Below are 20949 nucleotides of genomic sequence, written 5' to 3' on the forward strand. Positions count from 1 at the left end.
GGGCAGCGCTCTGCCACATGGCCTGGGTGTGCCATGTTACTCCTTCTCTTTGTCCACTACTTCACCATTGCTTAGAAAGTTGGGAGACCGGCTGCATCACCCCTGCCCGGAGCGCTAGCAACGGCTAGCTCGCCGCGCAGTTACTGCAGACCCGGCCAACGGGACCCTGGACTGAGGGTCCCCCCCCCCCCCCCCCCGCTGATAGAATAAAATAAAAGATGTTTTTTCCTCTGAAAAGCTCTCTTGCAAGGTGAAGAGGGCATCTCAAAATAACAGCTTGAAAGGCAAGTTGATGCTGCATAGTGCCCAGAAATGTGGCGCAACAAACACAATCGCATGATAAGAAACACAACACAGGCGCACACTACCAACTGTGTGTGGAGATGTACTTGAGTGTAGATTTGGTGACTGTCATGCTTGTACGATGTTTATGTTCTGCGAGGAAGAAAGTGCTACTATCTAGATATTTAGGACCCGAGAAATCCAACACGCTCACACCTTTTCTCTTGGCTCTGGGCTTTGCTGTGTTGCACATCATTGTGTTGCGTTTGTTGATTATGTTTATGGCCATGTTTCCCATTTCATGATTATATTGCTTTGGTTTGCCCTCATGTTGAGTCTGACTATCACTGTTTTTGCTTTGTGCTCCAGTCCTGCTTGACCTCTGCCGCTTGCAGTGCGTCGCAAATAAATATAAATGAAATAATAGAACAATTAGGAGGACGTATAAGATTCGCATTTAGAGTAGACGCGTTATAGCGTGGTTAATTTGTTTCATAATTTTTTTAGCTACGACGGACTACAACGCAATGACTCAGCGCATTTAGTACGACGAACTATGGCGCAATGACTAATCGCTTTCACTACTTTATTTAAGGCGGAGTGAATTTTCATCATCCTTCAAGGGTTCAGAGTTTAATTTCAAGTTTAGCGGTGGGAAGGTGTCGGAATAAGTGAGGCTTCAGTTAATAGTTTAAAGAGGCTGCGGACAACCAACTGCTATCTGCGCGTAATAAATGTAGTGGTCTGGTTTAGAGAATGAAACGCGTGGGGGGCCTTCCTAGCTCCATCCCTAAGGAAGGGAATGCGATATGTAGGTTGTCGCTTTAGGTAACTTCATATCTGATCCAATTATTTTCTGCGATTAAATTGTGTGGTCTTTGAACTGTGCTTGCATGGTATTCCAGGTATTCCAGAAAACGACGTATGTGGCTTCTTTCGATTTCATTCCCAGGAGACAGACTTCGCGCCTCGACTATGCTTGGACACCCACGTTTTCCTCCAAGGACCGGTTGGATCTCGATTTTCTCGTAATTTACACATTCAGGCCCCGCTTTCCTGGAAATTTTCTGGCTGGATCTACACCCACATTTCTAATATCTTATACATGCACCACCCCTTTCTAGAATGATCGAGTACCTGCCATCGGGTCAAGAGGTTACGATATCATGGTACTTTATTTCAGCCCACCAATTCACTTCGATGCACCTAACCCGCAGTAATCCGTATCGATTATCCACTGAAAATGAATTATGATGCATTAGTGGGTGGATTAATATAAATTAGTGGTTCTGACTAGTAGTCTAGTAGTTGGCCCAGCCCTGCTGAATTTCGGGGTCGTCGGCATGTTAAAATTTGGCGGTGCATTTGATTCTTCAGAGTTACACGACCTTGATGACGTCATCACCTCTCGACCGCACTTCGTTACGAACCTCTGCGATTTCAAACTTTGCGACACCCGCTTATTGGCTCCTTGAGGGTCTGTTTCTTTTTTTTTTTTTTAACACAAGCTTACCATGAGGCATATTATAGAAACTCATGTAAATCATTTTCGGTAAGGAACCGGAGCAGGCTCCCACCCTTGTCGTTGTCGGTGAGCCATTTAAAGAAGTCCTCTTCCCTTGTTGTGGTTAGTCCGACTTCGCGCAGAATCTGTGTCCTTGATGCCCTTGTCCCTTCCCTGCACAAGTGCACAGCAGGTTGCGAACATCCACTTCTGCTGCTGGTGTGGAACACTTCGGGCATGTGGTTGGTCCGATGCCTGCTTGAGATTCCCATCGGCATGTTACGGACGGGGTAGGGGCCGCCCCAGCTCTTATCCTTTTAAGGATTGATTGATAGGAAGAGGAAGGCCCGGTAACTGTCCCACTTGCTTTCTGTGGACACCTGAACCGCGCCGTAAGGGAAGGGAGGAAGGTGGGGGTGAAAGTGGAAAGAGAGAAAGAGGAGCCGTAGTGGAGGGCTACGGAGTAATTTCGACCACCTGGGGATCTTTAACGTGCGCTGACATCGCACAGCACTCCTTTTAAAGAAAACCTCCTTCAATCTCGTTAAGTTATGAGGGAGGGGGAACGTATACGGGGGAATGAGGGCACGTGTACTTTTCCTTAAAGAGGGTGCTAAGATGGGAACAGCGGAGCGGGCATCAAAAGGGAGCCTGGTGGGGGGCACATTAGTGTTCGGAACTTCGTTTGTGAGGCGGTCAACTTTTCTCTGCTCAGCGTTCTCAGCATCGTCTTGTGGCCAATGTATCTGGATGCGTATCTTTGTTTTTTTTATTGAGTGCGTGGATTTCCTGTGTTACACATAGCGTCTTTGTCACTTTCTTCAATTGTTTTATGGCGGCTAAGGTGTCTGTATAGATGTGGGCTTCTGTTATGGAATCTATTTTATTTATGGCCTCCATAGCATCGCGGATTGCATAGAGTTCCATCACAAGCGGGTCCGGGTATTCTGAAACATATTCTTCATAATGACGGTGACCTTCATGATGTGCTTTTTGGAAGCAGTTTCCTGATATGCGTCACGTGTGCGCGCGGTGCTGCGTGACGGCACGAAGCAGAGAAGAAGAAGAACCTTGCTTGCTATCGCCAGCCGACTCGAATCTTCTGTCAAACTCCGAAGCCGGCTTGTTTTTGTCTCAACTCCAAGCTGTACTGCGCAAAGAAGAATTTACTCCAGGAGCCCTGAGAGAGACGCGGCACTCGAAGGCTTTCGTCTTTTGCGTAAAACCATAGACTTCGTGAGGGAGGTGCGATCTGGGCGCCATGACTGACCCTGAGCAGAAGGGGAGCCCCCTTTCACCGCCGTTACCATCAACCTCCGATGACCTTACGGCCTCCGAAGAGGGCAGAAGCCCGACAGAAGAAGGCACCAGCACGGAGATCAAGAAGCGCTCAAACAAAAAGGCTCCTCGAACGGGACGAAGGAAGTCCAGCGGCCGCGGTGCCTCTGCGTTGGAAATAGCTCCGAGCGGCAAACAAGGGCAACGCGGAGCGGACAGCGGCGGAGGCCGCAATGATCAACCGGCCAACGATCCTTCAGTCGCAGGTGAGCTCTGTGGCGGCAATTTTCGAAGTGACCGCAGAAAAAAGTAAGTTTTCCAGCTTAAGTAGCGATAATGCTTAATCGAAATGCAGCAGTATAGGCAAGATAGAATCATTAAAACCCTTTACCCTCCGGTAAGAGAAGAACCGTGATAGGGACAGCTCCGCCAACCCGTTTCCTCTTAGTGTACCTTCGAGTAATAAACGCGAGTACGTTTTTATTTAGTCTATGCCAAGTGTCTATCGAAAAGTGCACAATTGAACCGATTGTAATGAGATTAATGGCAATATTTTCTTTTCTTTGAACGTCTATGCCACATGGAGGACAAGCAGCCGAATTTAAATGTGTGCTTCCCTTTTCACTTGTGGTTTTACCGCTGCTGTAATTTGTCTTATGTCTTATTTAAGTAAATCCCATATGCACCTATTCTCACGTTCTCAAACTGTACTCCTTACAGCCAATGCAGCCCCTCAGGAGCCAGCGTCCTCAAGTTCTTCGAGCGCATCCCCACCCCCCTCACCTGCGACCAAAACGGAAGGCAGTGCCGACGCGGCCGCGCCTTCCAGCGGCTGCCCAACCTCGCCGCGTTTTCAAAGCCTTAGCAGTCCAGAGGTGTCAGACACCATATCTGATGCGGAACGACGCGTAAGAACGATCGCGAAGCTCAATTATAAGATGGCGCTACCGTAACCCTTAATTAACCACTTAGAATACACATTTCGAAGCGCAGCATACGGATCTTTATAGTCATGTGGGACAAACATAAAACTTGCTCGTCGAAATTTTTTTTTTGTACCGCGATAATTGTGCCCTCTCTTTTGAATTATCCGCATGTGATTCCCTCTCTTTGTTGGTTTGCTGAATCTCACACTGAACGTGTTTGTAACGCGATGCTGCAGCTGGCTGAGTTGACGGTTCTCAGGGGACGGAAGGCACCGCTCGACCCGAACGATATTCCGCTCAGCCCAATGCTACAGCGGGAGGCCGCGCCAAAGGGTAGGAGAGTGAGCATTCACCCACTTCCCTTAATCGGCGTCATTTCGCCTTTAAGTGGGACTGGCTCGCCGGGAAGCCTCCAGTCGGCACCTGGGAACCAACAGACTTCCGCCGGTAAGTCTACAAGCACGGCTGATGTGTGCGCGAACTCGACAACGTCGCTTAATTAGGGCACACAAGGTGCCCTTAACTAGGGCACTTTCAAGAGCAATCCTCTGTTCAGGCCGATGCCACCCGATTGCAGGGCATAGGTTTATTCTACATGATCGGCTTGGCGATATCTATTGAAGCATTGCTATCAAATCGCGATAGAAGAAAACGAAATAAGATACGGCCAGTCTTTCTTTCCTGACGCAGTCAGGCTTCCGATACAGCGATGGCACGCCACCATGTTCAACTCTACTTTCGCCTGTTTGCACATTTCGGGGAGCTGACAGTCGTTGGTGTTAGTGTGATCTTGGCACGAAGAGATCGTGTTCTTGTAACTACTGAGTCTTGGACACGAAGTAAACCTCGCTCAGTGCGGCAGCCGAATAAACCCACTCATGTGATAGTGCCTGCGAACGGAGCTATTTTGCGAGCGATATTTCATGACCGATCTAATACAATGTGGAAAAGCTTCCGCTTGCTTTACACCATTAACAGAGAATGAAGTTAACTCTTTATGTTCAAGAAACAAAAAAATGATACGGATTTCTCCCATAAAGCAGAGGAAACCACTTTAAGAGTTCCGCTTCACATTGAGGCGCGCTTTCTTCGGACATGCGCATAATAATTTATAGAAAGTGGCGCCAGAACGTCTGTATCCACAACAATGGATTGCCTGCAATTTCACAGAACGAACTGATATTTTATTTTGCAAAGAACCGCATGTTAGAGGTATCGGTTCAATATGTACTTGCAGCTCCGGACAGCGGAGTGGTTATAGCTAAAATACTCAATTATTTCTGCTATTGCCATCACGGACAGTTTCATTCCCACGTGAGGGCAAAATCGTATTTCGATTTCCTTCAACTACTCTGCTTTGACAAAATGTTAGTTTGGTGGACACCTATTACCCGTGCTTTAACGTGTTGAACATCCTTTTGTATAGATACACTCCAGTGGATTTTTAGTGTTCCGGGATAGCCGTGAAAGCTTGGTATTAACGACATCCTTAAGAAGGCAGCAATGTTCATTGAGGAGCTCTGAAAGTAATGAAATAATTACCCAGAGGGAAGAAAGAGTTGGTCATACAACTGAAAACTGGGGTAGGGGTGACTAACTATTTGATGTCGGAGATAAATATAGAGGTTGGCTTCGAAGCAGAGCAGTCGAGATAAGTTGGAACGTGCTGGGATGGCGTTATTGATATTAATAGCAGAAATAATTTGTGATTTTATTAGTTGTGCCAGCAGTATCAGCTAGCCTTCAGGTGGTTCTTCTGCCTTATTTCGAAAACTGCTCATGGGTGTTGCGGGTGACTCGGTGGCTTTTGCTCCAGCAGAGTCAGCGCTCCCCTTTGAGGAAGCGCCAGGAAAAGGAGCAGATTCCAATAGGCGTCCCTCGGTGTCCAGTCGGAGGCGGGCCTCTACGGAGTCTGGGAAGCATGCCGTCATCTGTGCGCCTGCACTCAAAGTGCGCAAATCTTCCGAGTCCGAACAGGAGCTCCCCAATATGGAACTGCGTGATGGTAAGTGCCGCATAATGGAAATGATCATAGGACGAACCGTTTCCATGACTGGTCTTGTAACTGAAACATGCTATTGGAGTAAAAGACGTCATGGGTTAAATATCTCTTCCTCATGAAAACCCGAGGAACACTAACCGCTTAATCTGATTTTCAAGTACCTATAATACGCATACACACACTTTAAGAGCCAGATGCTCACCAAAAAACTTAGGCTGATCTACAAAACGATATTGTTTGCTACATTGTAAAATATATTTGAGTCAAACTCTCAAAACACCGAAAGCGGAAGCTCAACTTCTCTCATGCAAAACCTCAAGTTAATATGTCTCGGAACATTTGACCTTGAGCTTTTACGCTGTGCAGTAAACATCGTCTTCATTCCTCCAAGGTCATTCATCTGGGCATGCACATGCACCAGTATCATTTGCACCCTGCCAGAGCTGCGCCACTAAGAAAACATTGCCGCGACTACGTTTCGAACCTACGGCAGAATGAAAAGATCTACTTCCCTTGCGCAGACACGAGAGCATTATGCTATCGCCGCAGCCGATCACGCCAGGTGCAAAACTAGAGCACAATCTCGTACTGTGCAGAAACATCGGCGTCTTAATAAATTTTCGTCTTAACGCTGTCTAGCGCAGTACAGTGAACATCCTTGGCTTCATAAAGTTTCATTTTCGCCGCTCCTTCATTTAACCTACGTAGATACGTCCTACACATAAGCCATCTAGCGAGTGCGGACAAGGACCGCGAGCGTGGTGTGGGAGGAATCCACCAGGCGGCGGGACAGAAACAGGCGGCTTGGCGTAAAACGCAGCCTTGCCAGACAGGCCGGCAACACTCTTGAACAACGAAAAGCCAGGCTATCCCGTTGCTGAGATGCTTACTAAGTGCGGAAGCGAGCCGAAATTGAAGCTACCGCAGCGACTGCGACTGCGGGCGACTGCTTCCGCTCGTGAAACTTGGTTCAAGTATAGTTGAACCGGTACAAAATTTTCTTACCTTTGCCTGCGTGCAGCCGTGTGGTGTATGCTGCAGATGTTCATGAGAGCATCGCGTATAGAATGGGTAAGGTGAAATACGATCTTCACACAACTTCAGAGACCATCTTTCATTTTTTTATGTAACTCAAAAGAAGCCTCTTTTGCGCAATTTAAGCTATTTTAATGATAAATCCCAAGAATATTTCACTCAGTAGTGTGGTTTTTCATCCTTTGTTACAAACAGGCCGGGAACCGGCCGCAGCTACCCAGCAACCGTGCAGTGCTAACGCCAAAACCTTGGCGGCGAACCAACGGACGGTCAAGAGTCCACTCGCTCAAGCGTTGGCCGCATGGCTGCACGAAAAGATGTCACGCAGACGCCGCGGCTCCCAGGAAGGACGCAGAAGTCGACGAGGCTCTTCGGATAGGATCAGACGACACTCTTTCTCCCGCAGCAGATGGGGTTCAAGGGGGAGCACGCAAACCGTGAGTATATGTAAAGTTTCGCATGCTTTTAATTGCCTCCTGTGCAAAAGGAACCTAGGTTCTCTTCCTCACAGGCGCGGAGCTGTTTAGGCTTTCTTCGTTCAATTGATATAAATGTAGTACCATCAATGTGTGTTTTCCCCATGAACACTGTTGACCTACACATACGCTGAGCTGACGGTGAGCTCGAAAGTGTAGCAAACAACTTATTATGGAAATTTGTCAGGAATCGAAAGAGAGTTCTACTTAAGTTGAGGACAACCCAGAGGGCTATGGAACGAAAAATGGTAGGGGTAACATAAGAGATAGGAAGCGTGCAGAGTGGGTCAGAGAAATAACTCAAGTTACCGACATTCTACTGAAAATTAAGAAGAAGAAATGGATATGGGCAGGACATGTAGTGCGAAGAGAGGATAACTGATGGTCGCTTAGGGTAACAAACTGGATTCCAAGGGAAGGAAAGCGTAGCAGGGGCGGCAGAAAGTTAGGTGGGCGGATGAGATTAAGAAGTTCGAAGGGATCAAGTAGATGCAGCTAGCACAGAACCGGGTTAAGTGGAGAAATATGGGAGAGGCCTTCGCCCTGCAGTGGGTATAGTCAGGCTGATGATGATGATGATGATGATGAAAGAGGACAAAGATGTGCTCAATGTTTTCATAGTGATGTCTTATTTCTTATTTAGAAGAGAGTAATGTTGTAGTGTCTTTGGGCGTACGATTTTGGTCCGGTCGAAGACGATCACAAGCGTGAGTTCAAGAGCAATGCTCAAGCAGAGTAGATCCGGCGTCTAGCAAGATGGAACCCTAGCTGCGTACAGTCTCGTACCGTTTTACTGAGCGGGCCTGATAAAGTATATCTGTGGACAACATGCAGTAGTGTCGGTCTTGTCCTTCTACGCCACAATGCCTTAGGCTGCTGGTAACCCAAGGCGCCCAGTATGAGAGTTCTCGAACGAGACGATGCACTACATGCGTAGGGCCCCCATGTCCGCTTCTGGAATGAAATAACCAAGGCTATGGGTACCGCGAGCAGTGCGGAACAGGGCCACTTGGTATCGGCCACAGCGTCTTTCAGAATAGCGGTGCCTAGAGCAGTCTGCAATAACTAGAACTGGCTGAACGGCCCTTTAGCAACAGTGGGATAGTAGCCGTGTTATGAATGCCATCTGCGAACGGGGAATCTCGTTACAGATTGGGAAGGTATTGAGAGCTCCTTGTTGAAGAAACAAATGATCCTGTTTGGCACTGCAAAGACGGGCCATCTGCTCGTCTCGATGCTGTTACAGTAAGTTTTCCAGGCGCAAGAAGAGTCCCGCAGAGCATAGGCGTCATTGGAAGTTTATAATTGAATATTTACGGCGGTCGTTTACGATATATGAGGCACTGACTCAATGCGGTGTGTTTGGTCACGGGTTTATAACTAAAGGGGGTGTATAACTGTGTAGAGATATTGAAGAATAATGTGGGACTAGTCCATATTCTGCATTCTTCAGCGCATCCTCACGCACACAGTCCACACCATTGTCACTCCTTTCTGACGCTGTTCCAGTACATGCCTCACTTTCTCGACCACCATGATAATCTTAATCACTCTGCCTATCTCATTGCCATTACAACTCTCGATCATCCACATCTCTCTCAGGTAAAGCGGTGACCTGGTTAGCCTCGTACCAGCTGATGGACTATTTGTCTGTTGTTGCCATAGCGGAGAGTGTTGTCGATCTTTAACGCTGCGTCCAAATAAAGGTTTTCCTTTCTGCGATTTTTAACAAAACTTCGTCGCAGTTTCTCATTTTATACATCCTCAAAGCTACGGTGCTAACGCCATAATATTTGTATAGTTTCTGTTCAAAAAATAAATCAATTTTATTAGTTTGGATAGGGCACCGTTGTTTCCTTGTTTTAAACCATAACGTATACTTATTCACAAAGAGGGATGTCCAACTATTCTGGACAATCAGAAAATAGTACTTCCTGTCGACAGCGATCACCGAAAACTGCTAAACTGAAATCGCGTATTTTAAACTAGTAATTTTCAATAATTGTTTCGTGTGTAAAAATATTCGCACCAAACATGGTTATTAACATTTCCAACTTTCTCTCGTTCTCTTCTTTGCAAAATCTGACCTATAGAGTCCTTTATGCGATCACAAACCATTCGACGCCTATAGGAAACAGACATGATAAAGTTGTTCTCAATTTCAGTGTTGAGCGCCATGCGGAGCAAACTAGAGAGATTTGCTCAGCGTACATTAGCTTGCGTTCTACAAATCATGGTGAATTCGCGGAAAACAGTTTGTGAGCTTCTACGTCGGGCTGAGACGCTCGAAAATCATTTCGCTGGTTTGAGACAATATTTGTCCTGAGGGACATAATCACGAGGCGTAATCTCATATGCAAGATAAGGGAAGTTGTACACAGCGTTACTCATACTTGAGAAAAGGTTACATAATCCCTTCTTCATAGTCTCCGGAAAAGTGCGGCAGGCTCACCAGTTCTAAAAAAAAAAATATATATATATATATTTCAGTTCATCTTCTTTTATGTAACAGCTTTGAGTTAGAAAAAAAATTGTAACGATGCCGGCTGAATTGCATTAAGGACGGTGTATCACGTTTTCGTAAAAAAAGGTGCAAGGAAGCGTTCAAAGGCGCTTTCTTATCCTATTCATCATTTAAAATCAATATATTGGATTATATCAGGTACCACACGCTGTTTTTACCGGTGCACTTGGGGACTTATCGTAGGGTAAGGGCGCGGGACCGAAAGCAGAGCAAGGACAGATATTTGCGATAATAATTAATAATAATTGGTTCACAGGAAAGGAAAGGCGCAGAATATGTCACACGCGCTATGGGCACTTGAACCACTTCGGGAGGAATGGGGGAAAGAGAAAGTTGGGAGTGAAAGTGCAACGAGAGAAAGAGGTGCCGTAGTTGTGGGCTACATAAAAATTTCGACCACCTGAGGACCTTTAACATGCACAGGCAGCACTTCGGACTAGAATCACTCTCATGAGCCAATTAATGCTGGTCGAGAGGACGTCACCTTCAAAATATTTATGGATGAATTCTTTACTGCATGCTGGCCGGCAATGCGGAGTTAATAAAAAAAGAGTTCAGCCGATTTGCGGAGTTAATCAAATGCGAATTAGGTGTGCAGCACAGCTTAACTCTTCTATATTTTTCTGTGCAATTTACAGTTCAATTTGGCTTTCTTTTCATTTAAAATGTTATAATAATGCATATGATTTCACACTCTGTACATTGTTTATTTTTTGCATATTAGTGAGAATGAATAGCTACTTTTATTTTTTACATTTCAGCGCAGATGAACAACCACAGAGTTGTGATCTGGGCCGCGGCGTCCGCAACTGTCACGTGCCTTCGCTTCCGTGGCTGCTCCTCCTTCTCGCCTGAAACGAGGGAGCGCGTATAAAATTGTGGATCGTAAATTGGTTCATAGAAAATGAATGGTTCAATATCACTGAGATTGCTGTTTATACGTCTGGAAGGGAGGCATGTAGTAGCGAAAGCAGACAGAGAGAAGTAAGTGCCGTAGTGGAGCACACGGACGCCTCTGTTGTTGTTGTTGTGGCTGTAGGAAGAAGGAAAAGAACTGCACGGGCCTGCTACTGGCTCAGTAGCTGAGCCGCCACCGCTGCCTCGTGCGGACAGAAGAAGGTAGAGAAGAAAGAAAAAGAAGAGGAAGAGAAAGAGGCGCGCCGCAACCGCCATCGTCCATCACCTAAGCTAGCCCCCGCCCCAAGCGGCGCTGACATACCAGTCCCAGCCCCGTAGAGCCAGGAATAGCCACCTTTCACCCCCAGCCGGGTGTCAGGCTCAATAGATTTCGATCGACTTTGCAGCCCTTCGCTACAACCCCTTTATTTCTTTCCGTTTTCACTCCCATCTTCCTCCTTTCTATTACGGTGTGGTTCAGGTGTGCACGGAGAAGTGCGACAGTAGGAACTCCCCTGATGGGGCTGGGACAGGTAGGTCACCGCCGCTTGCGGCGGGGACTAGCCTGCCACAGAGTGTTTGTGTTGTAGGCCGTCATTGCACCCGCCACCGTTTCGGTGGTGGACGACGGCTGTTGTGACGGCGTGCGTCTTTCTCTCCCTCTTCCTTTTCTTTCTTCTCTATTTTCTCTTCTGTCTGCACGATTGATTGAATGTCCTTTATTGAATGAGAAGGCTCATGGCCATGGATAGGGATAAAGGGGAGTAGACAAAATCTGCATTGTTTCGGTCGTCACTCAAATCATATTGCTCTGACCAGGCCACTAAGTGAGCCATACTTGGCAAATATCATCTATGTGTTAGCACCAGGAACGGTAGTTCAGGCGGTAGGGTTTGATCTCGGAGCGTCCAGTAGAAAAAGCAGGGGAATCCCAGAGTAGATGAGATATGCCACCGCGCGCAGGGCACGTAATCATTTCCTCTGCATACTGACGCCAGCGGGCCATTATATTTGGCGTATAAGCCGCATGTGCGATGAGCTTATTCAAAAAGACTTCGGGTGAGGTGGGTGCGGAGGTGCCCCGCCGGGGTGGTGCAGTGGTAAAACGCCCGACTACTGTGCCGGAGTACATGGGTTCGAACCCGGCCTCGGCGGCTGCGTTTCGATGGAGGCGAAACGAAGAGGCGTCCGTGTGCTGTGCGATGTCAGCGCACGTTAAAGATCCCCAGGTGGTCGAAATTACTCCGTAGCCCTCCACTACGGCTCCTCTTTCTCTCTTTCCACTTTCACTCCCACCTTCCTCCCTTCCCTTAAGGCGAGGTTGAGGCGTCCACAGTAAACAAGTGAGACAGCTACCGCGCCTTTCCCTTCCTATAAATCAATCGGGCAGCGGAGGTGGCTCAGCAACAGAGCCAGTTGCAGGCCCGTGCATTTTCTTTTCCTTCATCCTACAGCCACAACAACAGATATACCACCTTTCATTTTTATAAACCAATTTTAAATTTTGCGTTTCGTGTTAACGAGTAGGCTGAGCGGACACAGATGCAGCCAGTGAATGAGCAGGGTGGGTCACAGTTGCGGATTCCGCGGCCGTCGCTGGGAGATGTCAGCATCACTTTCGTTGGGCGGTTAAAAACCTCCATGTTCATCGCTCTTGTTCGCTCACCTTCTCGCTACTCTTGCCGGTTTTTCACCCATTTGCTTCTTATTTTTTTCGTCTTGTGTTTTTTCTTTCTTTTTTTCCTCTTTTGGTTCTCTTACCTCCATTCCCACGTTTTTACACAATTTTGACGTATTTTGCACAATTTCGACGTCCGTGGCTGTCTTTACTTTGCACACTATATCGACGGTTTTAGCTATTTTGACGTCTGAATGTACTGTGTCCATTTAATTAACGAATTATTCCACATCAACGAAATTTAGCCCACAGACACATCTTTTACCTCATATAGCCGGTCTTTTACTTATAAATCAATGAATTTCTCGACACTGATGGTGTTACACCATCGCGAACGGACATATCCTGTCCAAGCTCATGAGCTTACAAAAGTGGCACAGTGGTTAGGGCGTTCGATTACGGCGCCCAAGGATGCGGGATCGAATTCCGGCCTCGGCTGCCGCTTTCCGCTGGAAGTGGCGAAAAGCTAGGCGCTCGTGAGCTGTGCGATGTCAGTTAAAGAACCCTAGGAGATCGAAATTGCCGGAGACCTCCACTACGGCGCCTCTCATAGCCTGCCTAAGTCGCTTTGGGACGTTAAACACAAAACCATGTCAGTGCACATTATATATCCCCAGGTGGTCGAAATCACTCCGTAGCCCTCCACTACGTCTTCCATTTCTCTCTTTGCACTTTCACTCCCACCGTCCTCTGTTTCCATACGGCGCGGTTCAGGTGTCCACAGGGTAAGTGCGACAGATACAGATCCTTTCCTTTCCTGTGAACCAATTAAAGACTAAAAGTCAAAAGGCTTCCGCCTTAAGATGCGTGATGTTTTGCCGCCAGTGTTAGTTGTCACGTATGGCTCATCTATGGGTAGCGTTGTCTTACCGATGGATTCATGTCATATTAGTGTTTCTGCAAGCGCAAAAAAGACTACTTCTGAATGTTTACTTTATTTATCGAACATATTTGTGCCAAATGCCTGACTACAGTATCGCAGGAATGATGATGCTCTACATTGCGGAAAGAAGTGCCAACTTGACCTAGTAGGGAAGTCGCCCTTCGCAAGAAAAAAAAAACACATTGTTTCCAAATGTCTCATTAAACAAGAAGGTGCGGACTATCGTTTTCAGGTGAAATAGAGCAAGAGAAGAAAAAAAAAAGTTCGCAGGTTTACCGTGGCTAAGCCTTGCATAATGTGCGAAAACACTAAATTTGCACAGTTGGTAGCAGCGCCATAGCTATTGTTAGGTATATGCCATTGACGATGGACAGCACAATGAGAGACGACGAAGCTGAAGCAACGATTGGTGCTTGCCAGAACACTTACGCCTGTCATCAGCTGTTGTGGTTTCCTGAACTAGCCTATCAATATAAATCCTTCCTTTAACCACGCTGCAAGGGTCTTGAACGGCTAAGTTCTGACCTTGCTCTCCCATCTCAATGGCAAAACCCAATTTGGCAGCGTTTGTTAGTTCGACGGCACAGGGAACGGTGAACCAGTTAAACCGCGTGAAGTACGTTTTTTGACCTAAAATAGAATACAAGCAATTAGGACGCCCGATATTGAATTTTGCCATGACAGCGAGTGACAATGGCCAGCTGTAATTTGAGAGACGTCTGCGCTGCAAGATGCGATTGTGCAGATGTCAGCCCATATTAATTTTGTGAAATGCGAGATTTATCTTTATATCATAGGAGCAATAAGTTATCTCGAACACTGCACGTGCTTCGTCCTACTAACACAATGTTATGTTGCGAGCCAAAGTTTCCCGATAACTTTACATTTAGCATTTTACACCTGTTCTTGCCTTTTTGCTACAAGCCTACAAATTGCACCCCATGGCCGCAAGTATGTATTCTGATCAGTTGATTTGCGGCACAGTCCAAGATCGCAAACCAGGTACACTACGTGTAATTGGATCCAGTTCCTTGAACGGAAAAAAGATTTTGGTCATGAGGCCAAAGCGAGATTAATAACTTACGATTTTCCCCGGAGAAAGTGGCCTGCATTTGCGCGAAATTGGTTCTCATGCTATTGCAGAAATGCATTTGTGGAATTGTAAAACTCTTAATGGCTCTTCCCTATAACGCCTTAGCTGTGCCAGAAGAGTCCGTTCAGACAATGACCAAACAAGTCAGTAGTGAACATCTCATCATATTTATCGGATTGCTGGAACTAACTATTTGTTTCGACCATGCACCTTTCAAAGATTCTTTGACCGGCGTGGCAAATTCGCGATATTTATCAGGCCACTGTGTTTTCAATAATCATTTAAAATTACAAGTACTGAAAATATTAGGCATGGTGCCTCGCTCAAGGCGAAAGCCTTTATTGCCTCATCGTTGTCGTCAGCAAGTGTCACGCTTTTGCGGCGGCTCTGATTGGTCGAGACGGGATGACGTCATAAAGGAGTCGACTAATTACAGAGCACCACCACAGTATGCGCGAGTGCATGCCTTATATGGTCATATGCCAATCAAGAATCAATTACTAATCAATTACTAACTACTAATTAACGGCTAATTTAATTATTACTTGCTAATTAGTGACAGTTACGTAATTATATACTTACTAATTAATGCCGCGCACCCGGTAAAATCAACTACACAACAGTAAACGTAGAACTGCGAAGGTACAAGGAGCGCGATCTCGTCGCTGTCAAGTAGAATTCACTGAATAAATGCACTCGCAGAATGTGAAAGAGTAGTCACTCACTTTACTCGTAGCAGCATTCATCGCTACATGCGCAACAGTCGCGTAGCAGAATGCAGCACTCAGGCTTTCGCTTTTCATTACTTTAGTCGCCAAAGTGTCCTCAAAGTTTTTGGTGTCTCGTTGCATGATGCATAATCCATGTTTCCTGTGCTTTTCTTCAGGGCTCCAGCTGGGGCGAGCAGTCCTTCATGCGTATCACGAAGCACGCAACTTCCAAGTGGGTGCTGGGATGCGTGATCTCCGTGTTCGCGTTCGCGGTGGCTGTCATGGTCGGGCTTATGGTTTACAACATACTCAAGACCCCACGCGTCATTGTGCGGCCTCCGTGTGAAAGTGAAGACTGCGTAGAGCACGCTCGCCACATCCTGCTCACTCTGAACACATCGGTGGACCCATGCTCGGACTTCCACGCGTTCGTCTGCGGCAATAGTTCAACGGCGAGTGGTAAAGGGATGCCGCCTATGCACCTTGGAACGAACAACGACCCTGGTCTCAGCAGCATCGGTAACCTTCCTGCAGCCTGGAGGTTCGTGCTAGAGGCCTTTATTGGTACCAGTTGGCAAACTCCACTTCTAGACATTAGTTCTAGTATGTATGCATTGCTTGGGTAATGAAAATCACAGAGTAGTGGCCATTTCCATCGTAACAGGTGGGCATGTGCCTTGATGGTGCCCCGGTCACCACCAAGATGCTTTAAGGTCTTGAACGCCTTAATCAAGGTGATGTTTTATAGATTGTAACGCCATCTGGGAGCGGCCAATAAAAGCTCATATTACGTCATTGCATTCTGAAAAGTGCATTTTTTATTTTATTTTTTATTTGTCTCTACGGCCGTTACGTATAAGAAATGTTGATGCATGGTTTCAGCTGTTTCTGTGGCTATGTGGTTGTGCATTTACCAAACATCTTTGCAATAATATTGAAACGTGAATGCAGTTTGCTGTAATGACTGCGGCTGTCGCCACTATTTGCAAATGACCAATGTTTGACGAACTTGGACCACAGTTTTTTTTGTTCATGCGACTTGAGGGAAGGTTCGCAACTGCCATATTAAATAGCTCTGGCTCTAGCTGTCTACACTGCATGGTGTCAACGACATCCATTGATCCATCTCGCTGTCTGAGGGTGAAGGATGGGTGTCTACAGCTCGCTGCACGCTTTTCCCTCGCCACGGCCGGACTGAATCCAGCGGCGCGCGCTCCCTCACCCGTTTTTTTTTCCCGCGCACGCGAAGTGCCACGCCTAACCTACCGCCAAACGCGGAGGAGGAAGGGGAATTTGTCTTGCGGAGGCTAGACAACCGGGCAGGAGAGTGAAAAACCTTTGCGAGGGAACGGGAGGAGAGACACACGACAGAATCGGGTGATTGCGGTGTCATTAACTGCGTTTATTAGTTACTCTTTTCAAAAACATTTTGTGGCCTTGTGTACAGGGGGAAAAGTCTCACAGTCACCGGGAAAGAAAATATTTTCTACCAGAGGGGGGACAATGGGCCTTTAAGAGCGGCTCGAAACTTTATAACGTCACACTTTGTCACACACGATGCATGCCAATAAAATAATTGTCCCTCCCCCTCATAAAAAAAGAACCATCCGTATTCTCCTATGTGGAGACAGAGAAGTAGTAAGTAGTGGATCACGATGCGAGGTCCAATGTCGAACACGGTCCTGTTTTTACGCTTTTCTGGTTTTACGCTTCGGTATATTTTTATTTGCGCGAAGAAACCCCAACTTCACTACAGCGCAACTATCTTGAGCTGTTTCTAGCGCACATGGTAATTTTTGATGATATCGAGATAATTTCATTGTATAGGCTAAGAAGCTAGGCTTCGTTAAGTAACTGAAAGTCGCATTTTTCTTCATGTAGTTTTTCGTACCTATTTGCCGCTCAAGCTGCTCTACTGCTTCAAGTTCCTTGTGATGGGGACTCAACGTATTGCTCTGCGCTTTCAACTCTATGTTCTTTTTCTTTGCGCTAAACATACAAAACCTGTGCGCTATGACGGAATTTTGTGAACTCTTTCTTGATGATAATAGCTGTGGAAGATTCAGCGTCTAACTTCATCATCAAGGTGAACCAAAATGTGCCTAAGAGACTTTTAAGAACCTTCTAATCACTGTGAATGTCTTCTGGGGTTGGCATTGCTATACAACATCGCAATAGAAAAAGGGTGGTGGCGGTAGGAGCCTATGACAGAAAGCGGAGCAAGAAACCGATGAGCAACCAATGCAGAGTCTTGGTGGCGAAATTCGAGGTTAGGTTGCCGCACCAGACTTTCTTTAAACAAGGTTCAAGTAGTCCTCCTCGAACCTGACGTCACAATGTTTTTCCTGTTCGTGGGAATTTTTGGGCTTCACTTTGCGACAATGAACGGGTCTTTGATACAGAACAAACAACACATTAGGCAATGATAATTTTTAGCGTGAACTAACGTTATACGGCAGTGACCGCAGTTGGCATTTAGGGAGCTCAACGCCAACGCACAATGTTAAATGTGGAGCCTGAAGTTTCTTCGAGGAAAAGTATAATCACCCGTCTGATGATCTCCTAAATGTTTGTAGATATGACATCACAATTTCTCTGCTTATGTACGGGCACCCATGTGGACTGAAATGCCATAGAAAAGAGTGAGATTTTGAATGCTTCACAATTTCAGGGTGCATATGGCCAAACATTGTACACCTATTTCACATGCGCAGGCTGGCCCGGCGTTATGCTGAAGTAATCCGCAGCACCATTGGAAATCTCAACCTGCTGCTGTCGATTAAGACGACTCCAGCGGCGACCGTGAAGGCGTTTTCGTCCCTCGGCCTTTGCCTCCAAAGAGACGACAAGGGAGTCTCCAGTAAATTCGTGGAGTTCATGCGAAAAAGAGATATTCCCTGGCCTTCCAAACCACAAAGAAGGGCCCATATCGTCGACATTCTTGACACGCTTTTACAACTAAGTATCGATTGGAGGGCGTCTCTGTGGTTGGATGTACGGCTGTGGTACCCCGACAGGCGCGTGAAACCTCACCCGCTAGTGGTCCTCGATGAACCGGGTCACGTTTCGCTTCTTCGTATGGAGCAGCTAGGCGCGCTTGACGATGAGGCGTACTCAAGAGTGGTCCGAAACATGGCGCTATACTTGACGGATTACAACAATACCATGGGCCCTGCAGCTGACAAAGAACTGTTCAAAGACTCGGCAGCGATAGACGAGCTACGCCGGGATGAAACGGTGGTTCGTACTGCCATCATGTCATCGCTGTTGGCGGATGATTGCTACGACGAGCAGGTGTCCTTAGACAGAGCTCGGTTCCTGCTTAGTAACGTCTCGCTGGAAGTGTGGATGGATCTCTTGGAGAAGTACCTCAAGCCAGGAGGGCTTGAAGTATCCGTTTCCACGGCCTTCCTTGTCATCAACAAGCAGCAGGTAGCCGCACTTTCGAAGCTGATGAGCGACATTCCAGCTCCAAGGCTGCTCAATGTTTTGGGCTGGATGTTCGCTTACTCCTATTCATGGATCGTCAACTCCAGCTTCGACGTCTTCGAGAGACCATCCCCGAAGGATTTCCATCCAAACTACGTCCTCTGCTTCGCAGCCGTCCATGAGTCGTACGGCATTTCTATGGACGCAGCTCTGTTCGGCCATCTCTTTCCGGAGCCGGAGCGCGAGGAGGTAAATGCCATCGTCAATGACACAGCGCGCGTACTCATCGCGGCCATAGGCGCATCACGAAGAGTCCTGAATGCCACCAAATCGGAGGCACACGCAAAGATTACTTCGCTGGCTACACACGAATTATGGCCATCGCATCTTTTCCTCAATTTTGATGCCCTAGACAGCTTTTATGCACAGTTTCCGTCGGGTAGTTCTGAGAACTTCTACGCGTCCTGGTACGAGTCAAGAAACACTCTTAGAGAGGCTTTGTCTAACCGCTATCACGGCACCCTGATGACATCTAAGCTGAGGTGGTACAGAGATATGATCACATATGTTTACTCTCTGAACACGATGCTTCTCGGCTTTGCGGCAATATTTCCGCCTACTTACCTTACCCACGGGAACCATGTCATGACGTACGCTGGACTGGGCTTCCAATTCGCTAGGCAGATGATCAAATCTGTGGACGAGCGTGGGAGACGCCTGGACTACGCTACGGGAAAGTATCTGACCTGGTGGGAAGATAACGGTGTGTGCGAGCTCAAAAAAGCCCTGTCGCCAAGGGAAAGAAAGGAGATCAAAGACATCTTTGCATTGGAAATAGCCTTGGCGACGTTGAAAAGGTTATCAGCGACTGACTCTTCTCCGCTGCAATTGAAGCAATTGGAGAAGCTTACGGCACTGGAAACATTTTACATCAGTTATTGTAGCCATTTTTGTGGCGAGGATGGAGCTCAGGAGATGTGCGGTTTGGCAACCAACGCGTCCGATTTCGCAAAGGCGTTCAAATGTCCGCGAAGCACAAAGGATGTTGATTGCCTTTTTGTTTGATATTGTTGATAACTTTCGGGATTTTCTTGTAACTGTGAAAACATATGTGTTTAATATTATGCTCTTTTTCGTCGGCTACCACACAGTTTTCTCCCCGTTCAGCTGTCTATGGCGTGCGGGAACTGCGTTTAGGCATATGTACTGCGTGACTCATATTGTCGTGTCCGAAAAAGAATATTCTTTGGTTGCTTGATTTTGAGACATTTATCGGCTAATATTTTTTTGTCTCTCATCTGACGCTATGAATAATTTTGAAGAGTCTGCCACGTAGAATGTTGTTATGTTTGCGGTGACCTAAAGTGATTCACTTGGTATGGGTTCCTGCGCAGAAGCACGACGAAATTGGGATGCTTTTGCTGCGGGGCATACATCCTTCAAACATTATGTGCCTTGGGCAATGATGCTTTATATTTATGAGCCACTAGTTGGTTTGCGATTAAGTAAAGAGAGCGAATGAGTTAATGCGCTCTGACGAGCACAAAATGGATGTCTAGATATGGTCGCACATTATTGAGAAAACAATAAAGGACAAACCATATGTTGAGAACAGCATAAGCCGACTTGAAAACCAGTTGCTTTTGTCTTATATCTCCTCTCTCATTCATGTCGTAGAAATATTTAATAATGTTTAGCTCATATAATAGCGTTGCTGTAAGCATCTTAGAAATATAATGTACAGGGTCGTCCACTCTTAATGTGAACACGCGAGGAGGTGGTTGCTGCGCCCGACACGGCCCCACGTTGCTCCAAAGTTGCGCAGGTACAGACTGACCTGGAGGTGATGATGCGCATAGGCTGTCACTTTGCTTCGAAGCATAGCCTGGTCTGGCGCACTGATGATCTGGAGAGAACGACCGCGTGCTCGCGTGTTTAACCTAAAAGTTAACGACCCTGTACATGCGCGCTACGGAGGGAGAGGGGCACATAAATGAAATGTGTATCGTAGCTCTGTGTTCGCGTTCATAAGTGCACTGAGCATATGTAAATACACGATCCCTACTTGCTCTAAGCCTATAAATTGTATTGGGGGGGGGAGGGATTCAAGTCGCGGGTCTTGCAGATATCAGAACTGCAGCCTTGGTGAGTGCTACCCATGTCGTTATTAGATATGTCAATGTGCCCGTACTTTTGATGACTTGTTCCCATTGCTCTTTCACCTCGTCCTCT

The 20949-nt window shown here is 46.8% G+C and overlaps 1 protein-coding gene across 1 annotated transcript; it reads left to right on the forward strand.

Moving 5' to 3' along the window:
• The first annotated feature begins 3047 nt into the window (after nt 1–3047).
• LOC146189918 (uncharacterized) lies at nt 3048–16051 on the forward strand. The gene is made up of 6 exons (XM_084605379.1): nt 3048–3330; nt 3785–3972; nt 4227–4437; nt 5810–5995; nt 7223–7464; nt 15465–16051. Exons 1-6 carry the CDS (start codon nt 3048–3050, stop codon nt 15912–15914), a joined length of 1560 nt encoding a protein of 519 aa, XP_084461505.1. The 3' UTR covers nt 15915–16051.
• The last annotated feature ends 4898 nt before the right edge of the window (nt 16052–20949 follow it).

The sequence above is a fragment of the Amblyomma maculatum genome, chromosome 5 (assembly GCF_055883805.1).
Source record: "Amblyomma maculatum isolate TAMU_Amacu chromosome 5, ASM5588380v1, whole genome shotgun sequence".
Classification (NCBI taxonomy): domain Eukaryota; kingdom Metazoa; phylum Arthropoda; class Arachnida; order Ixodida; family Ixodidae; genus Amblyomma; species Amblyomma maculatum.